At 36.5% G+C, this 14,187-nt stretch overlaps 1 protein-coding gene across 4 annotated transcripts in view; it reads left to right on the plus strand.

The window, feature by feature from the left end:
- The first annotated feature begins 1,659 nt into the window (after positions 1 to 1,659).
- Positions 1,660 to 14,187, plus strand: part of ZWINT (ZW10 interacting kinetochore protein) — a 128,930-nt gene continuing 116,402 nt past the window's right edge. For 2 of the 4 annotated variants that reach the window (XM_074382504.1, XM_074382503.1), the window contains exons 1-8: positions 1,660 to 1,731; positions 2,539 to 2,629; positions 2,782 to 2,905; positions 3,071 to 3,237; positions 3,389 to 3,445; positions 3,955 to 4,097; positions 4,178 to 4,346; positions 4,443 to 4,525. In XM_074382504.1, coding sequence (XP_074238605.1) covers positions 1,691 to 1,731; positions 2,539 to 2,629; positions 2,782 to 2,905; positions 3,071 to 3,237; positions 3,389 to 3,445; positions 3,955 to 4,097; positions 4,178 to 4,346; positions 4,443 to 4,520 — 870 coding nt within the window. In that variant the 5' untranslated portion in view covers positions 1,660 to 1,690 and the 3' untranslated portion in view covers positions 4,521 to 4,525. Of the gene's footprint in view, positions 1,732 to 2,538; positions 2,630 to 2,781; positions 2,906 to 3,070; positions 3,238 to 3,388; positions 3,446 to 3,954; positions 4,098 to 4,177; positions 4,347 to 4,442; positions 4,526 to 4,731; positions 6,195 to 14,187 lie in introns of those variants that run through there. The other 2 variants (XR_012512870.1, XM_074382502.1) reach the window with 2 other exon arrangements.

Consider the following 14,187-nt stretch of genomic DNA (forward strand, 5'->3'; position numbering starts at 1 on the left):
GCCCATGTTTTTTGTCTTGGATATATAAGTAGGCACGAAATTGTGACTCATATGGTAACCCTATGTTCATTTTACATTCTCACCATCAACATGAGAATTCCACTTTCTTCACATCCTTATCACCACTTATCTTTTTCATTATAGTTCTGATTATCTTTCTGAAGATAAGGGATATAGTTACAATAAGTTGTTTTAATGCCCTTGTCTGTTGATTCTAATATTACTTCAATTCTGATCAGCAATTTGTTTTTCTGCTTGTTATGTGTTTACTTTTTTTTTCTTTTTGCAAACTTGGTAATTTTTAATTGCATGCCATATGTAAATTGTGCCTTACTGGTTGGTGAACATTTTTCTACTTCTGTAAATACTACTGAAGTTTGGTCTTGTCATCTGTCATGATTTGTTAAGTTTGATCCATTTGGGTCTTACTTTTAAGAGTTAGATGGCACTAGAGCACTGATCATCTAGGACTAATTACTGCCTACTAAATGATTACTAAATAACTACTAAATCAAAACTTTTTTTGAGGGTACTCTGTCCAATGTCCTATGGATTATAAAGTTTTCCAGCCTGGTTAGTGGAAATAATGACTATTTCTGACCCTCTATGATGTCTATATATATATAGATAGATAGATAGATAGATAGATAGATAGATATAGATATGACAGAGTCTCGCACTGTCGCCCTGACTGGAGTGCAGTGATGGAATCTCTGCTCACTGCAACCTCCGCCTCCCGGGTTCAAGCTATTCTCCTGCCTCAGCTTCCCGAATAGCTGGGATTACAGGCGCCCGCCGGGACGCCCAGCTGATTTTTTGTATTTTTGGTAGAGACGGGGTTTCACCATGTTGACCAGGCTGGTCTTGAACTCCTGACCTCGTGATTCACTCGCCGCGGCCTCCCAAAGTGCTGGGCTTACAGGCCTGAGCCACCGCGCCCGGCCATTTCCAGATACTTTTAAAAATCTTTTGGCTAGTTTCTTGAGACACATACTGCTCAGGACTCAGCTGAATGAATACTCAAGAAAACGGCAGAACTCCGAGTTCTCTCTGAGCGGTTTCCTTTCTCCTATATTCTGCAAAGAACGTTACTTACCTTGGTCTCCCCGGAATATCAGTTCTATTTTGCCAACGCAGACAATCCACTGGGCTCTGTTTGAGTTCGCTGTCCGGCATCTATGAAACATTAATATCCCTGAACGCAGCATGTTTTTGAGCTCAGATCATCTCCCGATCACTATTCTTCGTTACTGATTCCCAGAGTCTTAGAAACAGCCCCACTGTCTGAGGGTTTTTTTTTTTTTTTTTTCCTGAAGCAGTAGTAGATATTTCAAATGAAGTGTCAGTGCTGTGTGTTTCCCCGAAAACGCAAACTGAAGGAGACGCCTTCCCTCTTCCGCGTAGAGTGACAAGAACTTTGGGAGGCGGGCGGCGAAGGTGAGCGCCCTTTTCTTGTCCCTGGCGCCGCTTACTGTCTAGCACGCAGGCGCAGAACCTAAAACTACGCCTGCGTCCAGCACCGCCCGGCGCCAGTTTGCGAATACGCGCCTGCCAATTAGAGCGCACAATGGTCCTTGATGCACGCCCACTGACCCCGGCAACCAATCGCCTTCCGCGGCGCGAAGTCGACTGTGGATTCAAAGTAAACCTAGGGATTGTGGGAAAGTAGCTGAACGCGGCACCAGCAAAAATGGAGGCGGCAGAAACTGAGGTGGAAACTGCAGTCCTAGAGTAAGTGTCTGCGGCCAAGTGGCAGCTCGGGGCGGCCCTGGGAGGACCTTGTGGGCTCCCCTGTATAACAATTGGTGCCCTCAATCCTGTACAGCTGTTGGGGTTCGACCCTGCCGTGCAGTGATCTTCATGGCAGCCCCGTCTTAGGTTCCCGAGGTGACGGTTGCCTGCTCCGGGAGTACGGCGGTTGAGGGACCGTTCGCCGCTCCCCACATGCACGTACTCCACAGAGTGTGCTCCAGAAGGAGACAGTTTCTTTTCTGTCTTCTTGTCCCAAACGACACTTTCCCAGTTGCTTCTCGTATCCCCATCCCCGCCCTCTCGTAGACTGCTCCAGTCCCTAACAATGAAAAATCCTAGAGTAGACCAAGGCATCCAGCCCTCTGCCCTGAGTCGTTTCTCAGCTATTTCAAGACCCTGCCCCAAGGCTAGTGCTCAGTGCCAGGAGGGATTCCAAGGAGCTGCATTCTTCCCCTTCCTTGCATATCTCCCTGGCTTCCTTCACATCTTACCTCAAATGGTTTCTATTCAGTGAAACACTCCCTGTATAAAATCTCAGCGCTTTCCTCAAACTCCTTATACTCTAGCCCTGCTTGTTTTCTTTTTGTCAGGTATGACCACTGTATGCCCTCCATGCATACCATTACTGGTTGCAGGCTGTAGGCCCTTAAGGCCTTTGTGTAAACCCTGGTCAAGGCAAGACTCTCAATACTCATATACACATCAACATGTGTTTGTGTACACACGCGTACTATAGAATTAGCACCACAGGAAAATGCAATTTCCTGTGTTTCCTTGCCCTTCCAGGGTCCTGACTGAGGTGGCAGGCATCCTGGAACCTGCAGGCCTCCAGGAGGAGGCAGAACTGTCAACCAAGATCCTGGTTGAGTTTGTGGTGGTATGTACAAGATGAGAGCCAGCCTTTCAGAAGCCAGGGTCTTGTCCTGGCTCCTCTTATTGAGATACAGGACAGTATTGCTAGAGAGCAGACTTAAAGGAGACCTGTAAAGAGGTAAGGATGTTCCTTGTCTCTACCCTCCCTCTGAGTAGGACTCCCAGAAGAAAGACAAGCTGCTCTGCAGCCAGCTTCAGGTGGTGGACTTCCTGCAGAACTTTCTGGCTCAGGAGGACACTGCCCAGGGTCTGGATCCCTTGGCTTCTGAAGACACAAGCAGTGAGTAGGCAGGGGATAGGAGTAGTAGCTGGTCTGAGTGGGGAAGATAGGAGGGTTTCAGTAGGTCTCGCATTTAGCTGATGGGAAAAAGGAGGCCCAGTGTTGCAAGGAGGCAGTCTAGCTGGCCACCCTCACTCATATTCTCATTCCTGGTGGCTCATTCAGGACAGAAGGCAATTGCAGCCAAAGAACAATGGAAAGAGCTGAAGGCCACCTATAGAGAGCACGTGGAGGCCATTAAAATTGCACTTACCAAGTCCCTGACTCAGATGGAGGAAGCCCAGAAGAAACGGACACAACTCCAAGAAGCATTTGAGCAGCTCCAGGCCAAGGTATACCCAAGGGCCTTAAGTAGGGGGAGGGAAGGGCAGTTAGGTAGGAAGAGGGAAAGAGTGAGCAAGCTGAGTTGTGCCAGCTTGCAATCTTTCAAAATTCCAAACAAAAATAGACTTCCTCTGTTCTCTCTCCCTTGCTTATCTGCAGAAACAATTGGCCATGGAGAAACGCAGAGCAGCCCAGAAACAGTGGCAGCTACAACAGGTAGGTTGATACACCTAGGAGAGTATCTCTTCCCACCATCATGCTATTGCATGGACAGTGTCCTCTACCTAGAAAACCTTCATTTTTCTTTCTCCTTTGAGGCGCTGTAATATAAATACCAACATGGGCTTGAATCTCAGTATCACCCCTTACCACTGGGTGACCTTGGGCAGATCACTTAACTTGTATTTCTTTATCTGAAATTGAGGCAATAATAGCATCTACTCTATAGGGTTATTAAAGTGCTTAAAATAGTACCTGGCACATAGCAAGTTACATAAGTGTTAGCATCACCTTCGTGCCCCTTCCCCCAAAGAAAGCCTCACCGTAGAACAGCTCATTCTGGTCCTTCTTTTCCCCTAGCCCCCTACTCCACCCTGAACTGAATAGAGTCCCTCTTTTCATCAGTGAGTCTGAGCCCTGAGCTGGGTGTAGGCTGGAGGGGTTAGAGGGATGGTTCTAAAACCTCAATATCTGATACATAATGTCTGCACACTCATTCCTGGCAGGAGAAGCGGCTGCAGCATCTAGCAGAGGTTTCTGCACAGGTGAGGGAGCGTAAGATAGGAACTCAGAAGGAGCTTGAGGGGGTGTTTCAGAAACTTGGAAACCTGAAGCAGCAAGCAGGACAGGAGAGGGACAAGCTACAGAGGTAAGGCTGGGGGCATTGGCTGCAGATTCAGAATGGTTCTGCTGAGATTCCTTCCCTTCACACTTACCTCCTCTTTGCAGGCACCAGACCTTCCTCCAGCTTCTGTATACCCTGCAGGGTAAGCTGCTGTTTCCTGAAGCTGCCGCTGAGGCAGAGAATATTCTAGATGATAAACCCCAGCAGCTGACTCGACTCGAGGAGCAGAGTATAGGAGACACCATGAGGAGAGACCCTGGTGTGTCCTCCAAGGTAAATGAGAGATGGAACAAGTGGGCATGGGCAGGCAGGTGGAGAGGGAAGCTGGGAGATTGGCCTTATCCACTGTCTATCCTGTATTTCTCCAAGGCTGATGGTCTACAACCTGCTCGAGATTCAAATTTGCCATGGATCTCTGGAGAACAACAGCATGGAGAAAGATCCTAGAACAGGTCAGACCCCCAACTCAGGCCTTGGTGTATTTGGACTGCGAGTGTGGAAGGAGGGGAAAGCCTGGTTTACTTCTCTGTGCATCTGAGCTCTGCTACCCATGGAGCAGATGGGTTGTGAGAACAGGAAAGAGCTTATGTTACAATTTTAACACCTCTTTCCCATGCTCAGGGCACCCACAGCTAACTCCTATCTTCTTCTTCCCCAGTCCTCAGTCCTCTGACCCTCCCGCAACACACACACACAACCATCATTGCAAGAAATACTGTGAACTCCTGAGTTCAGCCTGATTTCTGACTACAACCCAGGTGGGACAAGCTCTGGCATCTGTGGATTAAAAGCCTTGGATCTCTCTCAGTTGCATATTTGTTTCTTCATCTTCATATGCTGGCAGGCAGAACTGTTAATACAGATACTAAGAAGCCAATAACATGACAGGAGCTGGGACTGGTTTTAACAAAGGGTGTGCAGATGGGGAGGGGGTACTGACCTTGTGCCTCAGGGGTTGCTTCCTTCTATGATGCAGACATGCTGAATTTAATTCAAGGAGGAGGAGATTATTTTAGGCAGGTGGTTATATGCAAGGAAGATAATTTATTCACTAATCCAAATTGTATTCATGGATCCAAATGTTTGTTGAGTCCTTTCTTTGTGCTAAGGTTCTTGCTGTGAACCAGAGCTATAACAGTGAGCTCATCTGACCCTTTTAAGATATATAGTCTAGTATTAACATTCTTGGTATCTTTTTGTGCCTTATCTAAAACATTTCTTGATCACTGTTTTCAGTTGTTCATTTATTAGTCTTTTCAAAGAATCAGAGATTGGCTTTTGTCATCCACTGTTGTATGTTTTGTTTCCTTGACCTCTAGTAATACCTTGATCATTTCCTATCTTCTGTTTTCAGATGGATTAGATGTACCTTTTCTGCATACTCTTATTTTTATCAGATGATCAACTCATGTATTTGGATCTTTATTTGGTTTCTGAAATAAACATGTAAGGCTATACATCTTTTCTTACTTTATTTTCACAATCATTCAAAGCATTTTCTATTTTCTGTCATAATTATTTCACTGATAAATTTCATTGAAAAATAATTCGGTCTTCTATATGTTTGTGGGAGGATAATCTAAGTTTATTTTAATTTCATCAGAGGATGTCATTTACATAACAAACTTTGAAATTTGGTGAATGAATTATAGCCTTGATGTGCTAGTCTTTTTTAATATTTCACATGAATTTAGAAAGAATGCATTTTAGATTGTGTGTAGTATTTCCTATTAGATTATGTCTGTATTTTTATTTTTTTCAATTTTTATCTTCTATATTTTGTGGTCTGAGTATCACCTGAGAGAGGTGTACGACAGTCTTCAATTAGGATAGTGGATTTGTTCATTTCTCTTTATAGTTACATTTGCTTACTTACTTTGCTTTTTGCTATTAAATATTTTGCTTTATACGATTAAAATATTTTATATATAAATACTTTGCTTTATACTATTAAAATATTTACATATTTTTACTTTTTTAAGGTATATATAATTTTATATATATATATATCTTTCTTTTGAACTGAACTTTTACCTTTGTATGGTAGCCTACTTCATCTCTAGGCTACTGTGTTTAGCCTTGAAGTCTAATAGTTTTAATATTAAAATTATATTAATATAACTTTGCCGGTTGTTCTGGTTACTCTTTGCTTGACATCTTTTTGCTTGAATTTCCATCCTTTTTTAGATTCAACCTTTCTTTATATTTACCACTTGTATTTAAAATGTTATTTAAATATGTTACTTAAAATGTTATTTTTTAAAATTCAGCATTTGAAATGCTATGTTTTAGAAATTCAGTTTCATGTTTGTCTTTATGATTTTGTAGTTGTGTCAATTTTTTATTTTCTCTCTCTTGGTTTTTTACTTATCCCTTTCGTGTCTTTTAGTTTTATTTTTTATTGTTTTGTTCTCATGCTTTTTTTGTTGTTGTTGTTTGTTTAGAAGGTCTTGTCTGCTAATTTAGCTTTCATAGTTAACAATGTCTCAAGTTAAAGAATTAATTAAAGAATCTTGATCTTTTTTTAATAAATGAAGCCTAAATAGCTGTAACCATTGATAGATTATCCCACTTTAAACTATTAAGGTATTTTTGTCCAGTTTGTTACTTCTAGCCTGTTTGTGTTCTCAAAAATTAATTTTTAAAATTATTTTATATGGTCAGTGCTTTATTTACTAAATTTACTTACTATTTTTGCCCACATTATTTTTACCTTTCAAAGCTTTTATGTGAAATACTTTTTCCAACTGAAATAAATATGTCAGAATTTTCTTTAAGAGTTTGTAGACTGTATAATGCTTTAATTTTTCTTACTATGAAAATATTTTTATTTCATCCTCATTCTTGAGAAATGTTTTATTATGTACAGAATGCTTGGTAGGCAACTTGACTTAATACATTGAAGATTTAACTCATTGATTTTCGGTCATATGGTTTTGGTCCTTGTTGATGAGAAGTCAGCTGTCAGTTTAAAAGCCCTTCCTATGAACTTTTTTACCCACTGGGTGCTTATAAAACCTTCTATACTTAGTGCTCTATCATTTTACTATATATTGTGAATAGTTTGGGATTCTGGTTTACTTATTTATTCATTCATTCTACTTGAAATTAGTTGGGCTTTCTGTATCTTAAACTGCCACTTTTTCAGCAATTCTGGAGTATTTTCAGCTTTATCTGTTTAAAAAGCACTCTTAACTCTTTTGTATTAGCCTCTTCTAAGATACCAATTAGACATCAATTAAATTTCCTTACATTTTTCTTCATGTCATGTAAATTTTCTTTTGTACTTACCATTGTTCTTTCTCTTTAGATTGCATTCTAGGTGCTTTTCCTAAGTCTACTTTAACTTTATATAGCCAAGCTATTGTTTTTTTATCAATTTCTTCAATCTTTGATTTTTGAATCTTCGATTTTTATTTCAATAAGTTGTATTAGATCTCAGTTTACTACTTTTTTTGGATATTTTCTTCTGGCTTGTATTTTAAGCTCTACATTTTTAAGTTTTTTGACTACATACTAGGTATATATATGAGGTTTTTTTTTTTTTTTAACCTTAAACATAATGTATGGACACTTTATCATTTTTTTGTATGTAATTTTATTGACCTATCTCTCATACTCCCTGTTTAATAGAATTCATGTAGTTTCACTTTGAGCTGCCTAATGTTTTTATATCTGTGTGCTATCCCATTTTTCATTTCTGTTGTTTATTTTCTCTCTTTCTTATTAGTATTTCCCAGAGGCTTTTTTTCTACTTTCTATGTCTTTGAAAACCACGAGTGTTGACATCGTTTTCTTTAATGTTGCTTTTCGTACATTCTTTTAAATTGTTTTGTCTTTATTATTCCCTTCTTTATTTTTTAATATTTGTATGGTTTTTAAAAATTAATATTTGATAATATGTATGTATTCTTTCACATATTCCAACAAATACATTTACATATTTACATTTTTATTTGACCACCACTGAGACTATCTCATATATTTTAATACATAGGCTATTTATTATTTCTAAATAGATTGTAATTTTAGTATTGATTTTATTTTAAATCAGGGAGGTTTCCTTTGCTGCTTTTGCCTCTCAAACTTACTTGGAATAGTGTTTAGTTCCTCTATGGATTTAAGATAATTTTCTTTGTTATTTTTAATGCACCAAATTTTACTGCTTACAGTAAATTTTACTGTTATTTCTTTTATTCGGTTTGCTTCAAATGGTACAACATCTGTGAATATTGTTACTTAAAATATATTAGTAACAATATACTGTTATTTCTTTTATTCCATTTGCGTCAAATGGTATGACACTTGTGAATATTGTTACTTAAAATATATCAGTAACATAGTATTTGTATATGTGTAGTCATTATGTATGTTCTTATAGGGAAGAGATTTTATTATTTTTGTTCATCACTAAACCCGTAAGTTCAAGGAAAACCCTGATAGAGGGGAGATCTGCAAATGTTGGTGAAAATGTAAATGGTTGACAAAAATGAAAAAGGAACACAATGCATATGTAAGGTATTCCAGATTTTTAAATGTGACTTGGAAGTTTGTATGAGATTTCACAGAGGTAACATCCAAAAAAGCATTTTACTTATATATTATGACTTCTATTACAGCTACCTTTTCTGAAATATCATTTTTTTCTGACAGGGTTCTAAACATTAAAAATAATTTAACACATTGCATTCAGTATTTCTGACCATTTCTATCAAACCAGTTGCTAGGATGTTTCTAAAAAACATCGTGAGAGAGAGAAAACTTGTTCAGAGTACCCCCTACAATTCTTTATTAAGGTCTTCTATATTTATGTGACTTATTCCTATCAGGTAAATATTCTTATTATCCCAGATAGTGTCACCAAACCTAGTACTGCTCACTCTGTCTTAACAGTTTTGAAATTTATTAAACTAAAGTTTCCTTTCTAATATTCTCCCCTGCCATAACAAGATGGACGTTTTCTGCTGCTCAATATTTCTTGTAGTGCTAAATTTGGACTTTTTGCAGCAGTGGTGATCGGTGAAGGTGTTGAAAATCTCTAAAAAAAAGTGGTTTACTTCCCTGTGCTACCAGTACATAGTAATACAATATTAGGTGTATATATTTTATTGATGTATTATTTTTATGAACTTGTTTCTCCAAAGGGTAATAAAATATCGACAAACGATGTTAGTGATAACATCTGAGAAGTTTCTACTAACTTTGAAAATGCTGTAACTATTTTCAGGCAGTGTTAATTTTCTCCCATTGTGGAGCCTTTCTGAGGTTAATACACCTCATTCCTGCCTTACAGTAAAATATTGGACTCTGAGGAGCTTCCTATTTGAGTTTGTAATTTGTTAATTAAGAAACATGCCCGACTGATACAATTTGCTCTTGAAACCCTGAATATCCTAGATTGTTTTGAGACCCTTTTAAAACTGTCATAGATTCATTATGTCCTTAAATTTATAACTGTTAAAGAAATAGTGAAAAAGCCAAAAACCTTAATCTTCATAGAGCTCTGAAATATACAAAGACTAGATTTTTGGATGCCATATTCATATGCATTACTAAATTTTAAATTGTGAGATGGACTTTAGGAATCACACTACCCAAGGTGTGTGTAATTCATTTCACCATGCATTATAAAGTAATTATACCCAAATGTAGAAGTTGATTAAGTGGGTAGATTACTATATATCTAAAATCGTGTTTTGTGATTGTACTGGAAGAGGAAATTCAGGATTATGCTTTCAGAAGGTGAAGGACTATTAGAAGCATAAGGTTATCACTAAAATGTTTAAAATAAATAAACCATAAATATAATTTAGTGCATAATTTGTTCTGTTCATATGTACTATAAAAAAATAACATGAAGTGAAATTAATTTTTTTTCTGGAAAAATTATTTGTTTAAAAGATTCTTTAGGTTCTCTAGGTTATCCAGTATATGAAATTGTATTATAAAACTGTGTCTAATCCAGTTAAACAGTAAATGTCAATTTTATTAGTCTAGCTAAAAAGCAGTGATATTAAATGTTCACCTTTATCATGTAACTAATAATAAAACAATAATTTATTATTTATATGAGCATTTGAGGAAAAACAGAAGCCTGTCCAAAGTCTCCATATGTATGAGGGTTAGATAAAAGTCATTTGAAATAATTTATAGAAGTATAGCATTATCTCTGGTTGTTTCATTCTGTTACTTTATAAAGATAATAGACTGTGGGGGAAGATACATGGGTTTCTAGCTTGAAAATTCTGTTAATAATTGCAAAGCAAAACTTTGTTTCAGTATTTGTTTTCAACACAGAAATAAGAGGAAAGGGAAAGAAATGATAAATTTGGTAGAGAAATTCAATCATAAAAATATAGAAAATGTGTGTGTATGTGATTGGTGTTTATACCTACCTACCTACATACATAACATAGTAAGGGAGAATGGAAATAAGATGGAATAAGTAAGTGACTACTTGAAGGATATTAGGTTTTTTTTCAGATTCAGACCGTGCCATTAACCAGTTGCTCTCCTAATTCCTGTGTACAGGGACATAACATCTTTGCATTCACAAATGAACATATATCAGTACCTTCGACATTAAATATAGTTACTTAGTAAATGTTCATTGTATAGTATTAGGGAATATTTTTCAAAGAGCTGCCTTTTTAGCTTAGCTTCAAATAGATGAAATTATCCAGAGGCAGATTTCATCAAACATTTATTAAATGTCAGCTATGGCTGAACATAAGTTCCAAGAAGTTTTTAAAAAGAAAACTAAATAGTTTTCTACCTTCTCTGAGTTTAAATTTGGAGACAGGAAAGAAAAAATTTATAAAAAATAATTCTCTTAAAACAGTGTTTATTATTTCAAAGACTAAGAAACAGGATGTTTTGGCAGCACCAAGAATAATCTCTAATACTAGGCAGAGGAGACATACGTGAAATAAAGGAAGTGAGGGACTGATAGAATCAGGAATCCAAGTGGCCAGAGTTTGGAGCAGTGGATGGAATGGGGGAAATGGAAATAGTGAGTTCACAAGGGCTTTTTATCTTTACTCTGATGGCTATTGGGATTCAAAGCCTTCACCTGAAGCCATGGAAACCTGTTGAAATTTTCTTTCCTACTTTTTCAAATAATCTCCAAGAGCAATTTAGTATATTGAAGTAGAGCTATCAAGGAAGACACACCATCAATGAGCACATTTATGAGTTCTGGGCAGAATGCACATTTAGAAAGCAGTCCAAATGCTTCCATCTCCTGAAGTAAACACATTTCCCTGAGTAACTATTTCTTATTATTGGAACTTGCTATAATGACAGCAGCTAAAGAGCTGAAATCCATTTAGGCAATTAGATACACTAAAGCAACATTGGAGTGGCACCAGAATGGCACTTCTATTTCTAAATGCCTAAATGCCTCTACTTATTAAAAATAAGTCACTACTTAAAAATACAGTTATCATAATTATGTATAGTTGCAGATTCTAACCACCAAAGTGGTTAAATGACACTAGTATTCCTGGATGGTCACAGTTAGCAATGAAAATAAGAACACACCTACTGGAAAGTGATGACTCACCTATCCCACAGTTCAGTGCTTTTAGGTATATTAGTCACTAAAGACTCATGACTTCCTGAGAACATTGGAAAGCATTTTCAGCAATGTGAAATCACTTGTACCTGAGTAACAGCCTCTGTATCAAGGCTTCAGACACTAACAATTAAAAATAGGGAAAAAAAACTCATCCATTGTTTGTATTAAAGAATAGTAATCTATTTCACATCAATTAGCAAAATCATAGTTTTTCAGCAATACTCGATGACTACCATAATAACTTTAATAATTATGTTCAACAGTATTCAGAGATTCCTGGAATTTAAAGACAAGTACTGTACATTAGGTGCCTATGTCATCTTTGGCACTAGCAGCAGGGTGTTCTAATTCTTTTGAGGAAGTGATAGTAAAAATTGTATTTAATTTATAAAAAGTTTTTTTGGTATTATAAAAAGAGATTTTTACCCACTTCACTCCTGTGTCTACAACTATCTCAAGAATTTTTAGGAACTAATTAACTAGCTAAATCTAACTCTTGCTGTGTGGTGGTGGTGGTGGTGGTGGTGGTGTGGCGGTGACATGAAAGAATAGGAATAGTGGAAAAAAAAGAATAAATATTTAGGTAATTCTAACAATTATCATTACATACTATACATATTTTGTATAGGACACAAACTGAAACCATGAGTTTCCATGCCCCTTGAACCATACCTTTTGTTTTATATTTAAATAATGAAATGATTTGGGTCTTTTCATTGCATTTTTTGTATCTCTAGTCTCCAATGAGAAAGGTGTTATTTAAGGAAAACTTTCTCTTTATTACTTTTCAATAAAGTAATACTTCCTGTTAAAAATGTTATTTAATTTTTATCTTGTAAATATAGGTTATAAAGCTGTTTGATGCCTGGTTTGGTTTATCTAGCTAGGTATTTTGAAGTGTCAAATATATTAAAAAATATATGCATTTACATATATTCTAAACTGTTTAGTCAGGCATCCTTCTCTTCATAATTTAATTTATTTTGCTTTATTTTTTAAGTAGTCATTTATTTCAATTATAAAAACATCTGGAAGCTACAGGAAGCTCATCTAACTTTGTTGCAATTCTGATTGCTATCAGCTGTTTGCTATTTTTTACCTGAGTTTCCTGTTTATTTGTAAAGCATCTAAATGACAGCCTGGTTCACTTTTCAATTTTGTATTAGGAGCATTCACATTTCGTGCTGTCTTTGAATTCAACAGATGTTTGTCTTTTGGTTGTTTATCTTAGTTGAATAATATTAAAGTTTTGTGAGAGCAGTGTACTTGTTTTATTCCATCTCAGTTGAAGTCTATATAAGATTTGTTATGTGATTATATGAAATTATATGAAGGTCACTGTAATCAAAATGTGTTATCTTGGAAGATGGTACCACTAAGCTTTCAGTTCTTAAAATTTGATATGCAATAGAGCCACTTGGAAGTTGTCCTTTAAATGCAGGTTTCAGTCATCTCTGGGAGATTGAACTCTCAATTCCTGGTTTAGATTTTCAAAAGTTAAGAAATACCTCAGTTGATTCTGATGTAGTGGATTTAGGGACCATTTTGTGAGAAACCCTATACTATTTCTCTTGATGACTTTAGCATATTATCAACTCACTAGATGATACTTAAAACTATGTAACAACAGACATGTACATTCTTAAAAGGATTGGACATCCAGAAAGGAGTTTAAAGTACTGTTATACTAGGAATACTAAGGGGAATTGATAATATAGAAAATAATAACTATACCCTTTTAAAAGAGAAAACTCCTTGATAACTAAGGAGTTAGAGAGGACGGCTCTGTAAGGATAAATGTCAGAGAGTTGTGCTACTTCCAGATTTCAGAGTCTGCTGAAGTGTTACAGAAAAGCTGGGATATTTAATATGGAAGGCAAGTACATCTACCATTTATATATCTTCTTGGAAATAGGATTATTTCTTAATATGCTTTAGAGCAAAATTTGCTGGTTTCATATTTCATATATTTTCCTAAAGTACTAGAGGTGAAATTAAATAATCTCAGATGATTTCATAGCATCAGTTGTCTTTGGTAAATCCCTCTGAAGAATTTTTGCACAAATAATTTATTTCAAAGTTGGTTTTAGGAACTTTTGGATTTTAGTTTGAGATAACAATGGAAAGGAAGAAAGCCAACACAGTATTTAATCAGTATGTTACACTTGTAGGAAATCAGGTACACACCCACTGTGATTTCTGAGTGATGACATAGAACACATTTCAGAGTTGTTCAGAGTGGTAAGAAAGCTGGGATGAACATTCAGCATTTTCCAGTTGTCATACATTGAGGTTGCTTCCAAAAGTTTAAAATTCTGGTACCTGCACTCTACCACATATGTGAGTAAAATATGTTCTTCCAGCCAGGAAAAAAAAATATCTATCTATCTATCTATCTATAGATATAGATGTAGATATATTATACACACACATACATAGCATCATATTTTGTGTGTGTATGTGTGTGTGTGTGTGTGTGTGTGTGTATCAGAGTTAGGAACAAGATAAATTTGTGCCAAAAAAAATTGAGAGGGA

This window comes from Saimiri boliviensis, chromosome 12 (genome assembly GCF_048565385.1).
Source record: "Saimiri boliviensis isolate mSaiBol1 chromosome 12, mSaiBol1.pri, whole genome shotgun sequence".
NCBI lineage: Eukaryota > Metazoa > Chordata > Mammalia > Primates > Cebidae > Saimiri > Saimiri boliviensis.